At 35.1% G+C, this 25,419-nt stretch overlaps 2 protein-coding genes across 3 annotated transcripts in view; one reads left to right on the plus strand and one right to left on the minus strand.

Moving 5' to 3' along the window:
- CCDC146 (coiled-coil domain containing 146) overlaps nucleotides 1-25,419 on the minus strand; it is a 135,606-nt gene that overhangs the window by 59,335 nt on the left and 50,852 nt on the right. The gene's annotated exons all lie outside the window — the stretch shown is intronic.
- On the plus strand, nucleotides 18,442-24,742 carry FGL2 (fibrinogen like 2). Its single transcript, XM_061165164.1, has 2 exons — nucleotides 18,442-19,184; nucleotides 21,364-24,742. The coding sequence occupies exons 1-2, from the start codon at nucleotides 18,569-18,571 to the stop codon at nucleotides 22,071-22,073; spliced, it is 1,326 nt and encodes a 441-aa protein (XP_061021147.1). The 5' UTR covers nucleotides 18,442-18,568; the 3' UTR covers nucleotides 22,074-24,742.

Below are 25,419 nucleotides of genomic sequence, written 5' to 3' on the forward strand. Positions count from 1 at the left end.
TATCATCTGAAGTTTAAAACCTAATGCTTTAAAATTTCTGAGATTTTCTTACTGTTTTTCCATTTTAGTTTCTGATAATTTTATGAAAAGATTAAATAAACATGATTCTGATACTTTTGACTAACATTTTAAAAATACTTAAATTGAGATATTTTATTATTTGGATATTGAAATATATTTATTCAGTTTATTAAAACTTTATACACCATGGAAAAAAAAAGTAAGCTAAAAAGGTTCTGAGGAGAATGTGAAAAAATGTGTCATTTGGCTCAATTTTGGAGGAGGGGGCTGAAAAACAGGAAACATTCAGTTGAAGAGGTTTTCCTTATCTACAAACACTACCCTAGCAGCTAAGGATCTTTTTGGCTTTGTATGTTATAAGCTTTGACAAAATACCAAATTATAATTTGTAAGAAAGTTGCAGATAAATTCTGAACAACTTACCCTAGCAGTTATCATTTTAGTTGAGGTTTGAGCCAAATAAGAAGTAAACACTGAGTAATGTAGTCAAATGAGAATTATTTCCAGGCAAGTCAAGCAGTGGAACCCTAGGGATTCTAAGAGGGGAGTCACTGGAACAAAAATATAGATTCAAAAAGAGCATAATTTATGACTTATGAAAGACTGAAAATTCCATTAAGGTGGGGACCATGCTCATCTTTCCCATCACTATGTTTCCAAGGTCTAGTTCATACGGAACTCACAGATACATGCTGAGTGAGTGAGAGGAAACACACATGCGAGTGCTGAGCAAACAGCGGTCATTCAATAAATGTTTATTAAATAAATGGGTAAATCATCAAATGAATTTATTCATGAAATAGAACCATACCATAGTGAAAGTCGCTTAGTCGTGTCCGACTCTTTGCGACCCCATGGACTATACAGTTCATGGAATTCTTCAGGCCAGAGTACTGGAGTGGGTAGCCTTTCCCTTCTCTAGGGGATCCTCCCAACCCAGGGATCGAACCCAGGTCTCCTGCATCGCAGGCGGATTCTTTACCGGCTGAGCCACAAGGAAAGCCCAAGAATACTGATGAAAATATACAAAAAGTGCAAGTTAATAATTCTTCTTTTTGACATTTTTTATTGAGAGACTGTTATGTACTATGTTAGGTGCTTTATGTATGTTATTTAGTCATCACAATAACACTATGAAATAAATATTCCAATCTAAATTTAAAAAATGAAACAAAACTGAAGATGATTGAGGAACTTGAACAAGGTCACAAAGCTCTTAGGAGGAAATTGACCACAATCCTATTCTGTTACTCATTTTTAAGTGAATTAGAGAAGCTCAGGAATAAGTAGCATAGTCTTGCTGATAGCATGGAGATAGTGTGAAACACATCTAGAGAACTAAAGGTAGTACAGGTTGGCAGACATAAAAGACCATGTAGGGGTGGGTGATATTTGTGGAAGGACACTGTGCCAAATTGATGCTGTGAGGATGGGTAAGAGGAAGAAGAAGATATTAGCTAATTTGAAATCACTTATAGTGTGAAACCAAACAATAGTAGTCAAAAATAATTATAAAAAAGGAGAAATATTATTATGTAATGGTATGAATATAAAGGTAACTACTGTAATAAAAGCACAAGCCTTCCTAAAATCCAGATGCTCTACTATGTATAAAGAGAGACATAAATAAATATAAAGGACAAATAAACTTTAAAATAGAATTATACTGTAAGAAGAGAAAACAGGCAAGGAGCTAGGGATAGAAGCAATAACTCTTTGAATATTTGTTTTATAGACATGATTTAGAGCAATGTAGTACCTTAATTATAAAATTAAAATCATTTCCTAAAAGCTGAAAATAAATTAATTAAACATAACTACGCATCCAGTTGTTTCATAACTGCACAATAACTTTAAATATTATGTAAAACAGAGAAGTATGAACTGACTGGATAACTAATATATCAAGTAATTTTTCTTAGTTGAGGAAATATGATAATGGCATCATAGTTACACTTTAAGGGAGTTTTTGTCTTTTAGAAATACATAATGAAACATTTATGAACAAAATTGCTTTGATATTAGGGATTTGCTTTACAGTAGTCAGCAGTTCAGTGATATGGGAAATGAGTGAGGGATGAATCGATGATTGCTGAAGCTAAGTTTTGGGTTCTTGGGGGTTCATATATTATTTTCTTTACTTTAATATAGGTTTGGAAATTTTCTTTAAAAGGTTATATATATTTCTTGATAATCAGAAGTATCAGAATTTAGATATTTAAGAGTGTTGACCTAAAATACTTTAAAGGCCATTAATTTATTCCAGTAATATTATAGTTTCTATATATGTATATTTATATATTATGAGCTTCCTATATAATTATATCTTAAAATAATCAAAATTATAATATATATTTAATCATCCACATAGTCAAGATTGGGCTTCCCTGGTGGCTCAGATATTTAAAGAATCTGCCTGCAGTGCTGGAGACCTATACCACAGAATTAGAATATACTATGTTGACTGGTTTAAAAAGAAAGCATAAAGGAACAAAATTTCCTAGAACATGTTACAAAGATACTTTGAATATGTTCTGATAGTCTTATCAGACTTAGAGACTACATTCTATTCTACAGAGGAAAAGAGATACAACCCTGATTGGTATTTCATCAAAGAGGTTATCTATTTTTTACAGAGAATACCCTTATTTTGAGCATTTTGAGAAGTGCTGTGTATTTTGAGAACAGTAGATAAATGTAATTAATATATATATGAATAAAATATTAGTTATAATTGCAAAGAAATCCGTGGAAAATTTGAAAATCTAAACTATAGTGTTTAGACTGTGCATAATAACAATATATGCCAGAAAAGTACACTAGGAGCCTGGAATGTGTTATCTCAATTAATCTTCTGATAATCCTATGAAATAGGTCTGTGTCAGAGAGTCTGTGTTCTAAGGAGAGAAGCAAGGGTTCAAATTCATGGTCACTTCAGGGTTCATCCTCTTTTCACTGTTCTGCTCTGTCTCCTGCCATGTTGGCTAGAATCAGACAACAGTTACAGACTTAGTACTAACTATTGAGAATTTATTATCCCTTAAGTACTAATTTCAAACAAATAGCTGGCATCATATTTTAATTATGGAATTCTAGAAGAATTCCCATTAAAATCAGAAATAAGGTAGGGAAGAGTGGTAGGTATGAGTCATTAAATATAAATCAGAAAATATATACCAATGCATTTAGACAGAAAATGATGTGTATATATGGCAAAGAAGGAGAAATAGTCATTACTTGCAGCTGATATAAATGCCTACATGAAAAATAATTTTATAATGCAGTAAAGTAACCATTTATAAAATAAATTTATAAAAATATAGGTTTCTAAATTAATCAGACTAAGAAGTTTTAAAATAATGAAGCAGAGAGCTGATTCATAACAATAGGAAAGATAAAAAATATGGAAATACATTTAACAAGAAATGTGAAAGCTCTGTATACAGAAAACTATACAAAAGTGTATAGGGAAATGTAAAAGAAGATTTGAACAAATGTCCCAGGTTGATATCTTTTTATAAAGGCCAGTTATCCCCAAATTAGTCACTAGAATTTTTGGAACTTAAATGATTGCCCACTCCTTGGCATATACCCTGAGGAAATCAAAATTGAAAAAGGCACATGCACCCCAATGTTCTTTGCAGCACTATTTACAATAGCTAGAACATGGAAGCAATCTAGATGGCCATTGACAGATGAATGGATAAAGAAGCTGTGGTACATATATACAGTGGAATACTACTCAGTCATAAAAAGAAATGCATTTAGGAGTCAGTTCTAAAGAGGTGGACGAACCTACAGCCTATTATACAGGGTGAACTAAGTCAAAAAGAGAAATATAAATATCAAATACTGATGCATATATATGGAACCTAAAAACATGGTACTGATGAATTTATTTTCAGGGCAGCAATGGAGAAAGAGACACAGAGAACAAACCTATGGACGGAGGTTGGGGGGGTGGGGGGAGGAGGGAGGGGAGGAGGGAGAAGGTGAGATGTATGAAAGAGTAACATGGAAATTCACAAAACCATGTAAAATACGTAGCCATCGGGAATTTGCTATGTGACTCAGGGAACTCAGACAGGGGCTCTGTGACGGGCTGGAGGGTGGGATGGGGAGGGCGTATGGAGGGAGGTTCGGGAGGGAGGGGACACGGGTGTGCCTATGGCTGATTCTTGTTGATGTATGGCAGAAAACCACAAAATTCTGTTAAGCAATTATCCTTCAATTAAAAAATTTTTAAAAAGAATGCCCTAAGAAAGATTGTACAGTTAGAATAATAAGTTATTTAAATTTTATAAAAGGAGGACTTTTAAGTGTGCATTTTCCCTTTCAGATTTAAGATGCATTCTAGATCTATGGTATTTAAACAGTAGGACAGCACCAGAATAGGAGCCATATCAATGTAAACAGAAAACATTTTGCTTATGGATAGGTTCAAGTCAGTGCAAGGAAAAGGTAGAATTCATTAACACATTATATTGTAAGAACTGATCAAACATTTTGGGGAATGATATAGCTAGGCTTCTATCTCACACTTTAAAACAAATCCTAGAGTAGTAAAATTCAAACATAAAAATTAAAACCATAAAAATAATAAAAAATACACATGGCCTTTAGATGATTGTAGTATTATGAAGGAATCATAAGGAAAAGATTAATAGATATAAAAGTGAAACATCTAAAGACTTCCATATATTTAATTACCACAACTGAAATTCAAATGTCAAAGTTGAAAAAAAGTATGCAAATGTTTGATATACAAATGGTTAATAATACAAATTTACTTTTAAAAGAATAAGGTTTTACAAATTAAAAGAAAAATATCATGTTAGAAGAATGAAGTATGGTGTTTAGGGATTCATGCTGAGGTGGTAAAACTGTTAAGAACAAAAAGAAACTATTATTATAAAAGTCAGGACAGTGGCTACCTACAGGGTAAGTGACAAGTAGGAGAATTTGGGGGAGCTGGCAGTATTTTTTTTTTTTTGCCTTGGATGGTGGTTGAGTATTTGATTTGAATTGTCTCTCTATATTTTGGACACTTTATGTACACTTCAGACTTTTAAAAGATTAAAATCTATGTAGAAGATGGTCTAATTTTTCTAAAGTTACACACACACACATATATATTTGGAAAGATGATTTGAAATATCTGAAAATGTTAATAAAAGTAGCATTACACTGTACTCAACAACAACAACCAAGAATCCAAAATGGACAAAGGATCTAAATAGACATTTCTCCAAAGAAGAATACAAGTGGTCAATAAGCAATCAACATCACTAACACAAAGTCAGAATGAGATACCCCTTCACATCCAATAGGATAGCCATTATCAAAAGAACAGAAAATAACAACTATTGGCAAGAGTGTGGACGAATTGGAACACCTAGGCATGGATGTTCAGAATATAATATGGTGCAACCTGATGTGGAAGACAGTATGGCAGTTCCTCAAAAAGTTAGAAAACAACCGAAAAGTCCATCAATATATGGGTAGATAAGATGTATAAATATAGTGGAATATTATTCAACCTTAAAAAGGAACTATATTATGATACATGCTATACCATGAACAGACCTTAAAGACATTATACTGAGATAAGCCAGATGTAAAGGGACAAATATTGTATGATTCTGCTCATATGAGGTACCTAGAATATTCATATCCATAGAGACAGAAAGTAGAAAAGTGGTTACCAGGAATGGGGCAGCAGAGAAGGGGGGTTTATTCAATAATGAGTACTGAGTTTCAGTATGAGATAATGAAAAGGTCTGGAGATAGATGGTGGTAATGGTTGCATAGCAACGTGACTGTGTTTAATGCCACTGAACTGTACACTTAAAAATGATTAAAATAGTGAATTCCATGTTATGAATATTTTACCACAATAAAAAGTGATAGAAAAAAAAAGATTCAAAAAAAGAAAAAAATGGTGGGAATGTAGTTGTCATATACATTTCTACATTTTTTTCTTTTATTGAGGTATAGTAACAGTTGATTTACAGTATCATATTAGTTTCAAGTGTTCAACATGGTGATTCAAATTTTTATAGATTATGTTCCATTTAAGATTATAGGATATTGGCTATATTCCCTGTGCTTTATGATATACCCTTGTAGCTTATTTATTTTATACATAGTAGTTTGCCCCTCTTAGACCCCTACCTTTATCTTGCCCCTCCCCATTTCCCTCTCCCCACTGATAACCAGTGGTTTGTTTTCTGTTTGTGAGTTTGTTTCTGTTTTGTTATATTTGTTCATTTCATTCTTTTTGTTAGATTCCATGTGGAGGAAATGCTTTCAGCTCTTCACCCATGAATATGATGTTAGCTGTGGGATTATCATATATGACCCTTATGTTGAGGTATGTTTCATCTATATTCATTTTCTGAAGATTTGTATTATAAATGGATGTTTAATTTTGTCTTATACTTTTTCTACATCTATTGAGATGGTCATATGATTTTTATTCTTCTATTTGTTAATATGGCATATCACATTGATTTGCAGATATTGAATCATCCTTGTATCCCTGAGCTAAATCTCTCTTGATCATGGTGTATGATCTTTTTAATATATTGTTGAAATTGGTTTACTAATATTTTGTTGAGAATTTTTGCATCTATGTTTGTTATTGATGTGTGTATGTGTTGTTATTGATATTGGCCTGTAATATTTTTTGCATGATTTTTGTGTAATTTTCTTATCTTTGTGGGAATTTTGTATCAGGATGATGCTGGCATTGTAGAATGAGTTGGAAGTGATAAGTCTGTGATAATTTGGGACAGTTTGAGAAAGATAGGTGTTAACTTTTCTCTAAATATTTGGTATAATTCACCTGTGAAGTCAAGTGGTCCTGGACTTTTGTTTCTCAGGAGGTTTTTTAAAAAATTATTTACTTATTTATGGTTGCACTGAGTCTTTGTTGCTGTTCTCAGGCTTTCTCTAGTTGCAGCAAGTGGGGGGCCACTCTTTGTTGCAGCGTGTGAGCGTCTCATTGTGGTGGCTTCTCTTGTAGAACACAGGCTCTGGGGCGTGGGCTTCAGTAGTTGCAGCATATGGGCTCAGTAGTTGTGGCTTGTGGGTCCTAGAGTGCAGGCTCAGTAGTTGAGGCTCACTGGCTTAGTTGCTCTGTGGCACGTGGAATCTTCCTGGACCAGGGATCAAACCCATGTTCCCTGAATTGCCAGGCAGACTTGTCCACTGTACCACCAGGGAAGTCCTGTTGGGAGTTTTTAAATTACTAATTCAATTGCAGTACTTCTAACTGGTCTGGTCATATTTTCTATTTCTTCCTATGTCAGTCTTGGTAGATTGTACATTTATAGGAATTCATCTATTTCTTCTCGGCTGTCCACTTTATTGGTATATAACTGTTCTTAGTAATCGCTAATGCCTCTCTGTATGTCCGTGGTGTTGGTTGTAACTTCTTTTTCATTATTGATTTTATTGTTTTGGACCCCCTTTTTTTCTTAATAAGTCTGGCTAAAGGTTTATCAGTTTTGTTTATCTTTTCAAAGAACTATTAGTTTCCTTGATCTTTTCTATTTTTTAAGTCTGTATTTCACTTATTTATGCTCTCATCTTTATGCGTTCTTTTCTCTTACTAACTTTGGGTTTGTTCCTTTAGGTGTAAGGTTCTAGTTCTTTTATGTATAAGGTTAGGTTGTTTGAGATTTTTCTTGCTTCCTGAGAATTTCTGTATTTTCTCTTTTTTTTTTTAATGAACAAGCATTACATTTATAATCAGAAAATTTTTCTATGAAAAGAGATTTAAAAAAATTTTTTTTCACATGTCCTCTAGAATGTAGCTCTGGGCAGGGTGAGGCATAAGATATCTTTAAAAAATTATTATTCTAAGAACTTATATTCTAAGCCAAACAACACAAACAAGCATAAAAAACAGGTGGAAAATTGTAGCAATGGATTATGTTTTATATAATTAAAAATTGTAGCAATGGATTATGGATTATATACATATGTGTATGTAATATATACATAAAAGTATAAAGGAAATTGAATCATATAGCAAGACATGTGAATAGTTCATTTGGTAACTCCCAGTTATTTTGAAATATAAGGAAACTATTGCTTTCTAAAACCCCAGAAGCATTTAGCTAGGAAAGTTTTAATATGGGTGGACTTTATTTTTGTAGCATATTTCTCTAGTCTAACTACAAATTAAGGGTACTGTAGAGATCAGTATAAGTAGATGGTGTAGAATTGGGAGACTTGAGCAGCCTTGGTCAGGCATGGGCAGGACATTTAGTTGTTTTGAGACCTCCTTGCTTATCTATAAAATGAAGCAGCTGATAACATGTCCTGATAACATGTAATGTCATTTCCTGAAGTTTTACAGCACTAGAAAAGTGTGAAATAGTTGTTTAATATTAAAGTTCATTTAATAAACTAAATGCAGTTTGTTTTAGATATTTTATATTAATTACTGGAATACATATCTAATATATTCAACTTCCACCATAATAATATTATTATTCTATTTTCTATAGTAGTGTTATTTTAAAATATGAAAAATACAAGAAATCACAGTGAATTAAATTGTTATGAAAGCAAATAGCTCCACAGTAAAACTCCTTTAAACATTGGAAATTGGGTATGTTGACTAAACATTTACATTGTTTGTAAAGTAAAGCTGTTTGTAACTTCTATGCCCTAAAAGTTTATTTAACTTCATTTATATCAATGTAATAATACAATCTGAAGCAATTATTAACTGACCACTGTCAAAATGATGGATAAAGCATTTATCTTTGATGCCCTAATGCTTGGATGCAGTCATGTCCTCTAACTTTGTTCTCTCAATACCCATTCCGGAAAAGAAATCCTATAAAATTAGCTTTACATATGGACTTAATATCTTCTTTAAACAAAATACAGACCCCACCATAATTCAATTTCTCTCCCTCTTTCCCCCTTGAGTCTCTTTTCTTTGTTTCTTTGTCATCTTTATCCCACCACCTTCATATCTCTGGGCTCCACTACATTCCTCTGCGCTATGTTTCTGTTTTCTGTGTTTGGGTGGAAATTAGCAGGAAAATTAGAAAAGATGGGCCACATAATAAGCACCAGATTTTAGCTAGCTGTGGAGCAGGGAGGAAGAGCAACTTAACTCAGCCTAGATTCTCCAAGTCAGGCTAAAGCCCTCTTCTGGGTCTTGCCTTAGAAAAGAGAAAAGTAAACCACCCACCAATCCACATGCTTGTAGTTGCTAAAGAACAACTTCTTCCTCCATGCCCCTACTGCTTCACAATGCAGAATCAAAGATAAAACAGGAGGGAAAAAACAGGGAAAACAGCATATATAAAAGCAAAAAGCTTTAATATGTTTATCTTCTATGCTCTTATATTTTCAGTGCTACAACTGTATCTTTATTCTGTGCATTCTGCAGAATCCATACTTTATTGAATTAATAAACCCTATGCTCATTAGGGCTCCTCAGGTGGCGCTAGTGGTAAAGAACTACCTGCCGATGCTGGAGACATTAGAGACGCAAGTTCAATCCCTAGGTTGGGAAGATCCCCGGGAGGAGGGCATGAAACACAACCCACTCCAGTATTTGTGCCTGGAGAACCCCATAGACAGAGGAGCCTGGTGGGCCACAGCCCGTGGGGTCCCAGAGGGTTGGATATTACTGAAGCAGCTTAGCATGCACGTGCTTATTAAAGTAAAATTTAGACCTAGGGAAACTATACATGCCATTTGTATAAAATAGGGTTTTCTTTTTAAAAATCCCTTCCATTCCAAACACTTGTTTTTCTCTGCTTTGTAAATGGATCATTTTGGAGTGGTAGCAATTATGGAGGTGGGTTAAGACACAGAGAAATAAGCCTAATAAAGAAAAGAAAGTTCTCTTCTCTGCCAGGCAGTGTATATCCAACATAGCCATCTTTATATACAGACACTGTGCAATCTTTGTGGTCTAATTTGAAAAGAATGACTCTAAAAGTGGCTATTTTCAGAGTTAGCAAAGGAAGAGGCCAATGCCATGGCATTGAGGGAGGGCGCTGAGGGGTGCAAAAGACCTCAGTGCGCTTACTGACCCCCTCTCTAAGGCCAAACATACTGTCCTGGCCCAAGGCTGGCTCTGGTTTGAACTACTTTGCAGCTTAAAGCTCCACGAAGTGAGGAATGGGTCTGGTTTTTCACTGTTGTCATCCCCAGAGTCAGTACAGAACACGACTCAATAAATGGAAAATAAGAACTCATTGGATGGAGGAATAATGAAAATGAAGTAGGTCTTTATAATTTTCCATTGGAATTAATGACTTAATCAAAGGACCATCTGCACTTATAACTTTCTATGCTATTATATGGCTTCTAATTAATAACATTTAGTCATAAACTATTACACCTGAAAAGGACCTTGAGATCTGTAATCTGACCTCATATTACAGATGAGGAAAAATGACAAGAAAGCTGGAGTTTGCTCACTAAGATCATGGGTTTCTGGACTACCACCCTAAGGCTCTTTTCACCCTGTCATGTCATGCTGTTTTTAAGATGATAATGGTAGTACATGGAAACTTACTTTAAGCCTATGTTTATACCATAACTGACCACAACTTATGCATCTATTTTGTCGTCTTTTTGTGCAACAAAAATTGTTAAAGCTGAACTTTAATATATATAAATTATCAAAACACATGCCATATCATTTGTACATGTAAACATGATTGAAATAAATACACAAGCAGAGAAAGCTATGGTAAATAGTGGTGGACACTTTAGAATAAGCAAAATAAGGAACAAGCAATTTTACATTTGTTGATAATGATCAAGAAATGGTTTCTTATACTCTGAAAATATTTCACTGCAAACAACAGGATATGACTGAAATCATAGATAACATCAAGCTAACAGCAGAGAATGAAACTCAGTAAGATAGACTATACTTCAGAATGCTATAGTTTGAATCATGTTTAAAAAGATTTACTTAGAAGAACTTGGATGATGAGTTATCGGTGTGTTCAAATGTTTACTATTAAATTACTACATTTACTCCATTTCATAAGTTTTCTTTAGTTATTAGCACAGTGGAAATCAGCTTAAAATGAACATTTATTGAGAATTCATATACTGAGATGTATTTCATAAGATAAACTTGAGTCTTTTAAAAACAAATTTTGAAGAAAATAAAGAACAAGCATTCAAAAGATATACATTCAACATGAAATTATTCAAGTGGCATGGAATTAGTTTAACAGCTTTGCTTTTCCATAATAATTTAATTGTTTAAGATGCACACTATATTTATGAATGAACTGAAACCAATTCCTAAGCTAAATTTTATTATTCAGTTTAAATTTATATAACTATGTAGTATAAATGATATTGCATGATATTATATACAATTATATAGAATATAATTAGACATATGTAATATGTTACATATTATATAAATTCATATTTATATATTATTTTTAAATGCCTAGTAAAGACAAAACAAATAATACCCTAAGGAACACAAGTGATAAAACAGATAAAACCAAATTAACACTTAACTTGAAATGGCTATATAGACATTTCCAAGAATTTAAAGCCTTGGATTTTGTAACAATATACAGTGAATCTTAATTATCCATGTACTGTGTGTTTGCAAATTTGCTTACTTATTAGAATTTAATTGCAACCCCAAGATAATACCCCAAGATAATAATGGGCTTTGGGGACCATTTGCAGACACGTGCAGGGCCGTGAAAAGTTTGAGTTGCCCACCACGTACATTCCCAGCTAAGCTCAGAGATCAACACTGCTGTTTTGTTTCCTCTCTCATACTGTAAACAAGTGCTCTTTTTGTGATCAAAGTGCCATGTTTTTCAACATTTTTGTGTTTTTTTTCCATTTATTTTTATTAGTTGGAGGCTAATTACTTTTTGTGTTTTTTTAATTGATATTTTCACTATTTAAAATGGCCCCTGAGCATAGTTCTGAGGTACTATCAAGTTGTTCCTCAGTGCAAGAAAGTTGTGATAAACCTTAAGGAGAAAATACATGGGTTAGAAAAGCTTCCTTCCGTCATGAATTATTGTTCTCTTGGCCATGAATTTTGTGTTAATGAATTAATAATAAATGTTAAATAAGATGTCTTTAAACAGAAACATATTTAAAATAAGGTTATGTATTGATCATTTGACAAAAATATTATGACCAGAGAGGCTCATAGAGACCTAACCCTATATTTCCCCTAGGGGCAATGGATTGGTATTTGCTAATTCAGTGTTTGTGGTGACTTTAGAAGATATAACTACCATAAATTATGAGAAACAATGGGAAGACACACAAAAAAACACAATTTCACTTTTTTTAATGATTTCTTTCTTACAGTATTTGTTTTGTTTGAGAAATATGACAGGAAGCTCAAGATCAATCTCTAATACAAGATACAAAAATATACTTTGTTTCCTCATTGGTTATATGAAGATTTTTAAGTCTCTGGAAATTTAGAAAAATGACAGCAAAATTAGATGCCATGCCCCATGGATCTCTTGGATCCTCCATGATCCCCTTCTTGGTGTGGGATACATAGTAAAGAGATTTTGTTGATAAGGTATTGACAGATGAACATTCCAAGACTCCCATGGAATATTCCAGTTTCATAAAATTCTAACCTGAGAATCCCTGGATACCCCACTGAAGACAGGCCATTAGTACATCAAGTGATTTTATGTTCTGTAGTCTTATAAAGAGTGAGCCTTTGGATATTTCTGTTGATCCAGAACCCCTCTAAGGACCCACACAGTGGATCCTTCATGGTAGGTCCATGCTGGAGGGATTCCTAGTTTAAATCACATCATCTATGCTAGTGTGAAGTACTTGCAAGATGTAACAAAGAACCTACCAACTGTTATTCTAGCTTTAACCAAAGTCAGGCAATTCTTGATCTTTCTGTGGGTTGCTGAAATTAGGCTTTTGTTTAAAGTTCTTTCCATGAGATATGCAATGAACCTTTAAGGAGTATTAAGATAAACAGTATTTACTGTTGAGATTTCAATTCAAGTAGTTTAAAAAGTGAACGTTTTACTTTTTACCACGAAAGCATGCACTCCCTAAAGAATTATTTAATAAGTCAGAAACTACAAATATGTTAAATTAATAGGTGTAGTATCAACGAAGGGATCTCAACATTACAAATAATAATAATTATTAAATTTACTTACTCCCTTTGATAAAAATAGAAACACAAAGGGTTTATTTAAAAAAAACTCTATTAAGGGAAATGAAAATTTGCTTTTGGAATCTGATCCAGATACAGTAAATGCAGATCCCTTCTTGAATATACTTTGCATAAGGAAAAGAAAAGAAGATTGAATATGTTGTGAGCATGGACTGATGAAAGCACTTTTCACATAGGGCTTTTTTTTTCATTTATTTTTATTAGTTGGAGACTAATTACTTTACAGTATTGTAGTGGTTTTTGCCATACATTGACATGAATCAGCCATGGATTTACATGTGTTCCCCATCCCGATCCCCCCTCCCGCACACATAGGGCTTATACAAACATATCTTACTATTTTAAAATTCCAACATATATTGGTGTTAATTTGTTTAGATCTGAAAAACAAGTGGGCATAATGTATCAGTTTTACGTTGAGAGAGGATATGGGATTGAAGGTTCTGACTGCCCTCATCAGTAAATGATCCTAGGAGTCAGGACAGGCTGAGCATGAGAAAGTCCAGAATGGTTTCCTCGCAAGAGGGAGAAGACAGAGAATCAAGGTCAGAGGGTGGGAATTTTGTGCAAGTTGAGGACAGGAAGTCAGCTCTTCAAGTTTTTGGTCATTTGATGGCTGACTCCTTGAAACCCTCTCCCCTGGTCTTTGTGACATTGTACTCTTCTGATTCTCATATTTTACAATCCTTTTGGTTCCTGTGGTTTCAAATTGACATCCATTTCCATTCTGTGTTGTGTGTAATACTTAGATATTCAACTGTATATTAGATATTTCTACTTGGTGGCTTGTCACTCTATTCAAAACAGAAATACTACTGCTACACTCTCCCCAATTTACTGCTCCCTCTCGACTCTCACGGAGAAGGCAATGGCACCCCCCTCCAGTACTCTTGCCTGGAAAATCCCATGGATGGAGGAGCCTGGTGGGCTGCGGTCCATGGGGTCGCTAAGAGTCGGACATGACTGAGCGACTTCACTTTCACTTTTCACTTTTATGCATTGGAGAAGGAAATGGCATACCACTCCAGTATTCTTGTCTGAGAAATCCCATGGACAGGAGGGACAGAGGCAAGCTACAGTCCATGGAGTCACAAAGAGCTGGACACCACTTAGCGACTAAACACACAGACACACACACACACAAACACACACACATACACAACAATAGCTGCTACCCCTTCACCACCCCTTCTGCCACCATGCTAGCACCTTTCATGTGCAATAGCATTTCCTACTGGTTTATAGCAGAAGATTCATTCTTAAAAACTGTGTTAAAGAAAAAGATTCCCATTCTCAATCATAATTTTTAAAATGCAGCATATATTATTTAGCTTATGGCCAGCTATAATGCATGCTAGTAAATGACTGATCATTTTCAGATCCACCTGTCCTGGAACTCTATTTTGACATAACATTTATCAACATCTAGTCACTCATGTTCCAGAAAACACACTTTGGGAATCAATAACTTAAATGGCCTCTAAACTGTTCTCCTTACCTAATCTTTCCCTTTCCAATGTGCCTACAGTTTCAATGATTAACTTCTCTCAAATGCTTTACTGATTAAATTATTTCTTTGCTCAAAACTTTCAGTGAGTCCCCACTTATCTAAGCAGTGATTTAAGTACCAGGCTCTCCACAACATGGTACCAGTATTCTTTTTCAGTATTATCTCCCTGCCCCCCACATGACAGGATGGCATAGGAGAAAAGACATGAACTTTGGAGTCAGACCAGGTTCAAATTCCAGCTCTGTTGCTTGTTGTTGTTGTTCAGTAGTGTCTGACTCTTTTCGACCCCATGGACTGAAGCACGCCAGGCTTCCCTGTCCTTCACCATCCCCTGGACCTTGCTCAGACTCATGTCCATTGAGTTGGTGATGCCATCCAACTGTCTCATCCTCTGTCATCCCCTTCTCCTCCTGCCCTCAATCTTTCCCAGCATCAGGCTCTTTTCTAATGAGTGGGCTCTTCGCACCAGGTGGCCAAAGTATGGGAGCTTCAGCTTCAGCATCAGTCCTTCCAATGAATATTGAGGATTGATTTCCTGGTTTGATCTCCTTGCTGTCCAAGGGACTCTCAAGAGTCTTCTCCAACACCACAGTTCAAAAACATCAATTCTTTGGCACTCAGCCGTCTTTATGGTCCAACTCTCACATCCATACATGACTACTGGAAAAACCATAGCTTTGATGATACAGACCTTTGTTGGCAAAGTGATGTCTCTGCTTTTTAATACACTGTCCCTTAAAAAGTGTGAAACTATAGGCAAATCATTTATTTCTTTGAACTCTTTCTCTGCTCATCTGCACATACAGGAAGTAACTGTGTGGATGGGAGGATGTAGTGACACAGTATTTGTGAAAGCTTCTTGAACAACTGTAGCAAACTCTCTGCCCCCATGGGCTATAAATTTACTAGGCAGGTTGAGCCTCTTTCATGTGCTAGTCAGTGTCTGCCCGTGGTAAGTGAACAATAATCTTTTAAAATTAAGAACTCAGAATCCCATCTATTAATGTCAATAAAAATGATTAATAAAGCAATTTTCTGCCTTTACTTTGGGTATTTTCTATGGTCCTGAAGGGACAGGAACCAGTTCCCATAGCACATCCAAACATTTTAGGTGGAACTATAACACTGGCCTTCGGCTAAGTGGGGTTTGCAGGGCCCAAGAATCAACAGCAGTACCTGGAAAGCAAATCCTTGATTCACAGGGATGAAACAACAGCCCAATGCAAGAGTCAGAAAGCTGTACTTTTGTTAGATTTAGAAAAGCTTAAAAGTGCTAAAGATTTCACTTGAAAGTTCAACATGAACAAAATGCAAAGTCCTCAATACTCCTTCCTAAGAAGGAAAAGGGGATTTTTGTTTGATGTCTGTAGCCTAAGTGCCTGGAATAGTGTCTTGCATGTACAGGATGCTCAGTTAATATAGGATGGGTGGATCCATCTTTTATATGCTCTAGTGTACATATCTTTATGTTTGGAATATACAAATCTGAGTATACAGATCTTTAATAAATACTTGACTGGACTTGACTGACTAAATGTGTGGATTAATAAAACATATACTTATTAAACCCAACTGTGTCAGGTGTTAGTTGCAGCACACAGGATCTTAGTTGGCTGACTAGGCATCGAACCTGGGCACCTTGCATTGGGAGTGTGGAGTCTTAGCCACTGTACCACCAGGGAAGTCCCTAAACATGTGGATTTAGAGTCAATTCAGTCAAAGGCATTCAATAACGTACCTTAAACTAAACATTGTTCCTATGTATTTCTACTTTATAAGATATTTTAATCTATTATCTATATTATCATCATTATTATTCTTTTTAAAATTCCCTAATCACTCATTTATTTCTCCCCTCACAATAAGGGAGTGTCACAGCTTGAAAGTGGGTGAGGAGAGAGAAATGAAATTAGGAGATTAAATATATATATTTTAGTCAAAAAGTTAAGAGTGTATCTACGACTTATTTGAATATATTAAATGGAATGAAGAGAAAAACAAGCTTAATTTTTTAAAAAGCTGGAAGAAGATGGAGGAAAATGAGACCTAAGGTGTGTATAACATGTTTGTCAAATTTGTTTGGAAAGAATGTTACATTTTATACACTGCATTTTTCCTTCAGCACTCTAGCACTCAAGGTGTTTATAACTATCATTGCTGGATGAGGGAAGAATAGCCAAACCCCTCCTTCACAGTTACAGGAACCAAGATTCAGCAAAGCTAATGATAGATCCAATAAAAAGTAGATCCAGAGGTAGAATCTAGGTCCCCTGAGTATTCAGGAATAAATACAGTTTGTAAGTGTAAAGTGAACCTGACACATTTAGAGAACACGAATAGTTAGGTTGAATAGGAGAGTTTGGCTGGGATGGAGGAGTATATAGAAAAAGAATAGGAAATCAGGTTAAAGAAATACATAAGAGACAGATTGTAGAGTACTGCAAATGATGATAGTAAGAATTTAGATTTTTAGCCATAATTTTGAAATGGTTTTTAAAGCCATAAAATCCTTTTAAAATAAATCTTGTTTTAGTCGCTAAGTCATACCTGACTCTCTGTGACCCCAAGGACTGTAGCCTGCCAGGCCCCTCTGTCCATGGGAATAGCAACCCACTCCAGTATTCTTGCTTGGGAGATCTCATAGACAGAGGAGCCTGGCGGTACATGGGGTTGCAAAAGAGTCAGGAACAATTTATCAACTAAACCACCACTACCACCAATAAGAAATCTTGTATGAGATGCCAGTATGTAAAACAAATTAAAAGGAAGTGGTTTCTCCAGTAAAAGCTGTTCCCTCTTCCTGCCCTCAACCTCTCAGGAGAAAAGTTTGAAAACTGTGGAAAAAAAAGTTTGAAAAGTATGAAGTCAGGAATGCAGACATGTTCGGGGCAAAGTAGTGACATAGCAAGTGGCATGGGGGCCAAGCGGAGGGCCCACTGTGGAGGCAGAAAGCACAGAGGTGGGACTGGCAGGGCTGCCAGGAGGAAGGGAAGGCAGAGATGCTCGAGACAAGGGAAGGAGCAGAACACAGATGGGACTAGTTCACAGATTCACTTGGGTGGGTGTAGAAGGACAGCACAGTCACAAAACTGCTGAAGGGCAAAGGAGGAGGCTGCTGGTTTTGATGAAAGACAATGTTGTACCTTATAAAGTGTTTTCATCATTTAGACATTTCTCCTACACTGTGCGACGGTCAAAGAAATAGAAAGCAGAACTTTTTTTCTTTACTGGTTTTCTTCCCCTTTTCGAATAGATTGAACAAAAGTCCACTGCAAGAGTCAGAAAGTTGAGCTTTATTATATTTAAAATTGTGTTTAAGTGCTTGAGATTTCACCTGAAAGCCCAATGTGAAGAAACTACAGGATTCTCGATGGCTTATTCCAAAAAGAATAAAAAGAACCATATCCATTTTGGTAACATTTCTGTCCTTCACACAATCTAGATAGCTAGCACATTCAATTTTATCTTTAAAAACTATTTCCCCCACTGGGGAGTTAAGTATCATGAAATGATTTACTCCAAGTACAATTATTTTCTTGTGCTTCATTAAATAAACAATGAAAGTGAAACTTGTTGAATATGTGCATCTGACTGGCTGCACGAATTCCAAAGAGGATGATTTTGATTGAGAATAAATAACAGTTTTGGCAAACTGAGTTTGATGAGGACAGTCTCTTCCTCCGAGTTTCTGAGACTTGTGATGCAAAGAGCTCCCGCCCTTTCCTGAGAACACAGAAAGCCTGACTCAGGCCGGCAGCTGGCAGCTGCCGCTCTTTAAAACAGCTCCAGCCCGGCACCCTTCCCTGCTGGGGTGAGTGAGCGCCACCGCAAAGATGAAACTGGCGAACTGGTGCTGGCTGAGCTCAACTGTCCTTGCTACATATGGTTTTTTGGTTGTGGCAAACAATGCAACAGAGGAAATTAAAGATGAAGCAGTCCAGGATGCCTGCCGGGTGAGACTAGAAAGCAGAGGGAGATGTGAGGAGGAAGGCGAATGTCCCTACCAGGTGAACCTGCCCCCGCTGACTATTCAGCTCCCCAAGCAGTTCAGCAGGATCGAGGAGGTGTTCAAAGAAGTTCAGAATCTCAAGGAAATTGTAAGTAGCCTGAAGAAGACTTGCCAAGACTGCAAACTGCAGGCTGATGACAGTCGAGACCCGGGAAGAAATGGATTGCTGTTACCAGGCACAGGAGCCCCGGGAGAAACTGGGGACAATAGAGTGAGGGAATTAGAGAGCGAGGTTAACAAACTGTCCTCTGACCTTCAGAATGCCAAGGAGGAGATCGACGTGCTTCAGGGTCGCCTGGAGAAGCTGAATCTTGTAAATATGAACAACATAGAACATTATGTTGATAGCAAAGTGGCAAACCTCACATTTGTTGTCAACAGTTTGGATGGCAAGTGTTCATCTAAGTGTCCCAGTCAAGAACAAATACAATCACTCCCAGGTATGTATAATAATGTTTTCTTATCATTTGTTGATGAATGTTATATAACTCAATAGGATCTATAAACATTAACCTGATAAGTTATGTTAAATAAAGGACAAATTAAAAGTTAAGCCTTTTATTCCTCAAGGTAGTACAAGGGAAACTATCATCTTTCTAAATGTGACCACAGAAAAGAGATAGGACCTAATTACAAAAAAAAAAAATCATAATGAGTTCTGTATCCATTTTAAAGCACTTTTAAAGATCTTATTTGCTGACACCAAAGCTACACACAAACAGAAGTGGAGAGAATGTCTTAATGTTTCGGTGACTTTAACTTACTTATTTGTTCACTGAAGTATCTGAAAACAATAGAGTTAAGGCAGTGTTTGTGGTTGTACCCTGTTCTTCGTAAATCTTTTTTTGTGGTTGGGTGATTGCTCCTTATACAGCAACAAGAGACCTTTGAAAGATTTTAGCAAGTAATCTGCAGTTAATAATCCCAAACATCTAGTGGAAATGGGAGATTTTCTAGATCGGATAAAAATAGTTATATGGCTTCATGTGTGTGCAAAACTTTTTACTTTGAGACCTAGTGGCACAAAAACTATTTTATGCAGAGTTTTGGCATGCTACTAAGGAAAGGAATACATTCTTATTTCTTCCTTTCTTTTATTAGAATTCAAGCATATAGCAGTAGAATCCATCCTCCCCATCCAGATTATTTGAATTAACTTTAATAAATACATGTTAAAGACCACAAACCTAACTACCCACTCTGTCCAAGAACTGCTGGCTGTGGCACTGGTTCCCCCAAACGCTGGTTTTCCACATGAGTTCCTGGGACCCTTGCTGATGGTCTTCTGAAAGCCGTCTCTGAGAGTGTGACGTTGAAGGGGTGTGGTGCCTGCGGCAGAGATCGCGTTCCTTTGAAAGAAGCACCTCATGTGTGCTCCACTCCCAGGGAATCAACCAGTGAAGGTGTTTGGGAGTTTCAAGGACCACTGTTGCTAATACTGCCAGCAGCCTGTATCTAAATGGACCCTGCACATTGCAAGGCAGAGGTTCATGTCGCAGGTGGCATACCTGGGTGCGCATTAAATTGGTACTGCATGGCAATGTGTAATGACAAGAACAGGATTCTGCTATTTTTCTACTAAAGTTTTGGGGAACTATCTGAATATTCTGAGTTCTAAATAGACATGAAGAGGTCATTGTGGCTCATAGTGGCTTGTCTTAAACTTGCCTGATCTGGCAAGGATTTTTATAAAAATTATTTTGGAGTAAATATCTCTAGTGGTTCCTAAAGAGCCACATTATTTGATTATTATACTTATCCTGAATGTAATCACCTATGGTTTCCTTCTAAAAACCAAACATGTGAAACGCTAAATATTTTCCTGGATAATAAATTCAGAATAAGGATATTCATGTATTAGTGAAGTTTTTTTTTTTTTAACTTGAGCTTCTTTAATTGTCAAGCAAGTAAGATAAATGGAAATGTTGGTCAATGCTGTATTTTAGAATTTTAATAAATCATTTGGAATAATCTTCTAAAATGGCCTGAAAGTGAAGTATATCAGCCTCTTTAGGTGAAAGGAAATAGAAGCCTGTGCGTCCTCTGTATGCATGGAATGCAATTCTAGGAGAGTGGGAATCACCTGAGTTTCAGGACTAAGGAATGAAGTGGTTACAATGACAAGCTCTGCTCTGTCCTGGCTCTGCCATTTAAAGATCCTATGAAGTTGAGCAAGCCACTGATCCTTTTTGAGCCTAAATATTCTTTTTCACCAGCAGAGTAGTAATACTACCTACATCATACAGTTTACGTGCAGATCAACTGTAAAAATGTCACCAAGTCTTTGGCAGAATCTCTAAGATACAGGCAGAGCCCTCACTAAATATCATTAAATTACTAAAACTATCACTTTTATTTCTTATTGTTATTATTACTTGTTGATATTGTCAATATTATTAAACCAAGAGTGTGTTAGAGAACTTTTGCCTGCAAAGAACCAAGGCCTTGTTCTGAGGCTTTAATAAGCATTTGCTAAACAGGTTCAAGTAATTTAGCCAAGCAAGGTGTCATTGTCACCATTGATCAAATTATCAAACTGCTTTTGTGCATATCAAGAATTCTTTAGATGCTTAGTTTTTATTAACAAAATCCAATGCCTTTCTTTTTTTATTCCTTCAGTTCAACAACATCTTATATATAAAGATTGCTCTGAATACTACATAATAGGCAAAAGAAGCAGTGAGCTCTATAGAGTTACACCAGATCCCAGAAATAGTAGCTTCGAAGTTTTCTGTGACATGGAGACCATGGCGGGAGGCTGGACAGTGCTGCAAGCTCGTGTTGACGGAAGCACCAACTTTACCAGAACATGGCATGACTACAAAGTAGGCTTCGGAAACCTCAGGAGAGAATTTTGGCTGGGGAATGATAAAATCCATCTTCTGACTAAGAGTAAGGACATGATTCTCAGAATAGATCTTGAAGACTTTAATGGTGTCAAACTCTATGCCTTGTATGATCACTTTTATGTGGCCAACGAGTTTCTCAAATACCGTCTACACGTTGGTAACTATAATGGCACGGCTGGAGACGCCTTACGTTTCAGTAAACATTACAACCACGACCTGAAGTTTTTCACCACCCCGGATAGAGACAATGATCGATACCCCTCTGGGAACTGTGGGCTCTACTACAGTTCAGGCTGGTGGTTTGACGCCTGTCTTTCTGCAAACTTAAATGGCAAATATTATCACCAAAAATACAGAGGTGTCCGAAATGGGATTTTCTGGGGTACCTGGCCTGGCATAAGTGAGGCGCAACCTGGTGGTTACAAGTCCTCCTTCAAAGAAGTCAAAATGATGATCAGACCCAAGCACTTTAAGCCATAAATCACTAATGCTAATTCTTCTGGGTATTTATTACCCAATAGGGCAATTAATTCCTTCAGCACTTTGGAATGTTTCATACTCCTTTTCCATGGCTTAAAATTTATCTCTGAGCAATGGGTTCTTTTGCTACATGGCATTTGAAATAAAACTGAAAACTATGCCTTTTAAAGAAGTCCTTTGTCACTATTCTGCTGTTATCCAAATAAACACTTGCAAGCAATTGGGAATATTAAGAATCACACATTAGACTTATAGTTCTTTTAATTCCTCTTATTTAAAAAGTTTTGTATTACTTATATTACTCATTCTAATTAAAAAATAATTGTTTTTTTCAGCAGGCTAGATTTTACACAAGTGACCTCTATTTTGACAGAGATTTAAACACATCTTTTCAGGCTATAGTTACTGGGTATTTATTTGTCTCTAAATACCCTCTTCCTCATTATGAGATAAATTTACTCAGTTTATGGCATTTACAGCATTTTAGTTTCCAATAAAGGGGAAATATATATAATTGAACCTGCTCATGTACAATTTGTGAAATGTAAAATTTTATCATTGAAAATATTTTAAAATGTGATAGTATCATGTCACTCCAACAAGCATTTAGAAAATTAATTTAACCTTAAAAACCATGATTTAAAGGTAATTCTTTTATAGTTTATAACTCTTTAGATGTTTGATGGTAAAAACTGCTTTAATATAAAAAATATTTTCCTTTGCTCTAATGCATAATAGTTTTTAATTTAAGACTGCTCACTGTTGTGCGAAGCTACTGGTAAAGTTTCTTTTTGGAGAAGTAGGTGTGGGTGAGGAGTGAAGCACTTATCCAGAGGCTATGACATGCTGAAAGCCAATCTTAGATCCAAAGCATCAATATTACTAAGTGATTCACTTTATACAAAGCTAAATTTATATGACTAATAGGTAAATCTTCATGTTTATAAATAACTTGAATATGAAATATATAGAAGAGTAGTTCAAATATGTATTTCCACCCTAACTGGTGTATTGCTTACTTTGCTATCAGAACACAGGTTTTTTTCTTTTCTTTTTTTAACACAAGTAGCTAGAATGCTTATAATTCATTAATTCTAAAATGCAAGAATCATATTTAAAGGATTATAAAAATAATTTGTTAAACTTCTCTATTATAAAAAGGAATCATTTCAGAGAGAACAGCAGTATTCTATAGCATGTTTTAAAAATGCTCTAGAATAACATTTGGAAGAATACACAATACTGTATGTGAGTCATAGACATACAGTCAATCTTTAATTTCTAGTGTCTTTTTCTACTAAGGCAGCCAAGTTTTCAAAAATAAATTCACAAAAATGCAGCTTTACCCATTATTTGAAAATAATTGAGAATAGTATCATTAGGTAAGAAGTTAATTTTTCAAGTATTGCCTTTTTATAGATAATTTGAATCAAAAAGCAAGACATTCTTTTAAAAATATATAATGTACAAAGTTAAGGTAAACATAATGAAAAATTATGTTATTATTAATAATTATTAAAATGCCAAAACAAGGGAAATGCAAATAGAATTAAGTGATTACCAAAATATAAAATATCATTGTAGATTTCAAAGACTTCATATCTCTCAATTGGATACTAAGTGTAAATGTTGTAACTAATTTATTCTTTACTTCTCTTTCTTTTCTGATTTTTACAAAAAGGCTAAGAAGATTTTGATATTATACAATATAATATTTCAGATAAAGGCATTTTTACTTACTATAGGTAACTACTAACGTGTATAAATTTAGGCAAATTTCTGAAATGAAAAATAGATTCCTTAAAAAATATAGTTCTAAAAAAAATAGCTCACATAGCAACTATCCACTGATTTTAATAGGATGCAGGTATCATTTCAGGAGAATTTGGCAAATAATTCATTAATCAACATAAATACTCAAAAGCCTGTCTATCTTTCCACCTTATTCAAAGAATCAAAATTTTATTTTCTATTATACATTTATGGCACCTTTCTCATAACAAATTCTATAACATAGAAATTCCTTTTAGAAGTCAGTTCATTTTACTTATAAAATATATTTTAGAGTTTTATAATCTTTACCATATTGATGGGAATAGATTCTATTTGAGAGAGTTTTTTGCCCTAGCAAAACTATTCACTAATATCATGAGTTAATGTTCACAAATGTGGATTGACTACTAACAAATATTTTAGAGTCTTGTCTTGGTTCCATTTTAATGACTAATATTTGTTATCTGAGGTAACAAATTATTTTTGAGCTTTATCACACTTTGAAAATATTGACTAAGATTAGGTCTTTAGAAATTCCAAATGGAATTGGTTCACTAATCACTGAGGAAAAAAAATCAAATTTTTCTGATAAGTAGTAATGCTCCAAATGAAATGATGACACATTTATCCAATAAATAAAGAGCTTAAATATACAAGACAAAGGAAATCTGAGTAACAAATTTGCTGCTCCTTATTTTTGAATGTCTACCCAAGGAAAGGGTAGAAGGTTTAAAGATAAAAAGTGATGGGTAATAGCGTCATGATAAGCCTTTGTTTAGAATTCTTATTTTCCTTTATGTGTAAAAGGAAATGTTCTTATGTTTATCTAAAACATAAAAATTGATTTATGTTTTATGTCTTTTAAAAATATTGTAAAATAAAAGATTTAATCATCACATCTATTTATTTCTTCAATTTGGAAACATTAAGTACTATTATTTATAAAATAATTTCTATATATTTACTGTTAGCTGAAAAGTTGCTGTTTACCTAATTAGACAATACCTTTGAGTCACTGATGACTTTAATGAGAACTATTTCATTAACAGGAAGACAGGGGCAAATACAGGAACACCATTATCTTATTTTCCTCTTGAATACTGTTGACACATTTGAAATATGGAAGTTCTGGTTTTATTTTTGTGGCATTTAACCCCATCTCCTCTTTTTTCCATCATTCATGTTGCTGCTCTGGTTTAGCCCTCAACACCCTCTTAGGATAATGCAAGCCCTTCCTAAGTGTGATCTGTGCCCTCAGTTTGAATCTATTCCAACCTGTCCTCCATATCACTACCAGAGGAATGATTCAAAAGTACAATCCCTGGTGGTCCAGTGGTTAAGATGCATGTTCCCAATGTAGGGCGCACAGGTTTAATCTCTGATTGGGGAACTAAGATCCAGCATGCTGACTGGTGCAGCAAAATATATATATATATATATATATAATTCTGATCATGTTATTTTTCTGCTTAAAACATTTTAACAACTCCCTTCTTTTTTTATACAGTAAAATTCAGCAAATAAGCTCCTTCATTAACTGATTTCTGCCTATCCTTTCTGCCACTATTCACAC

This window comes from Dama dama, chromosome 18, assembly GCF_033118175.1.
Source record: "Dama dama isolate Ldn47 chromosome 18, ASM3311817v1, whole genome shotgun sequence".
Classification (NCBI taxonomy): Eukaryota; Metazoa; Chordata; class Mammalia; order Artiodactyla; family Cervidae; genus Dama; species Dama dama.

Excerpts from the sequence above, each read along its gene's own strand:
- FGL2 (XM_061165164.1), top strand. The coding sequence starts at position 18,569 with ATGAAACTGGCGAACTGGTGCTGGCTGAGCTCAACTGTCCTTGCTACA. Across the intron at positions 19,185-21,363 it reads ACAAATACAATCACTCCCAG|TTCAACAACATCTTATATAT; the intron begins GTATGTATAATA and ends TTATTCCTTCAG.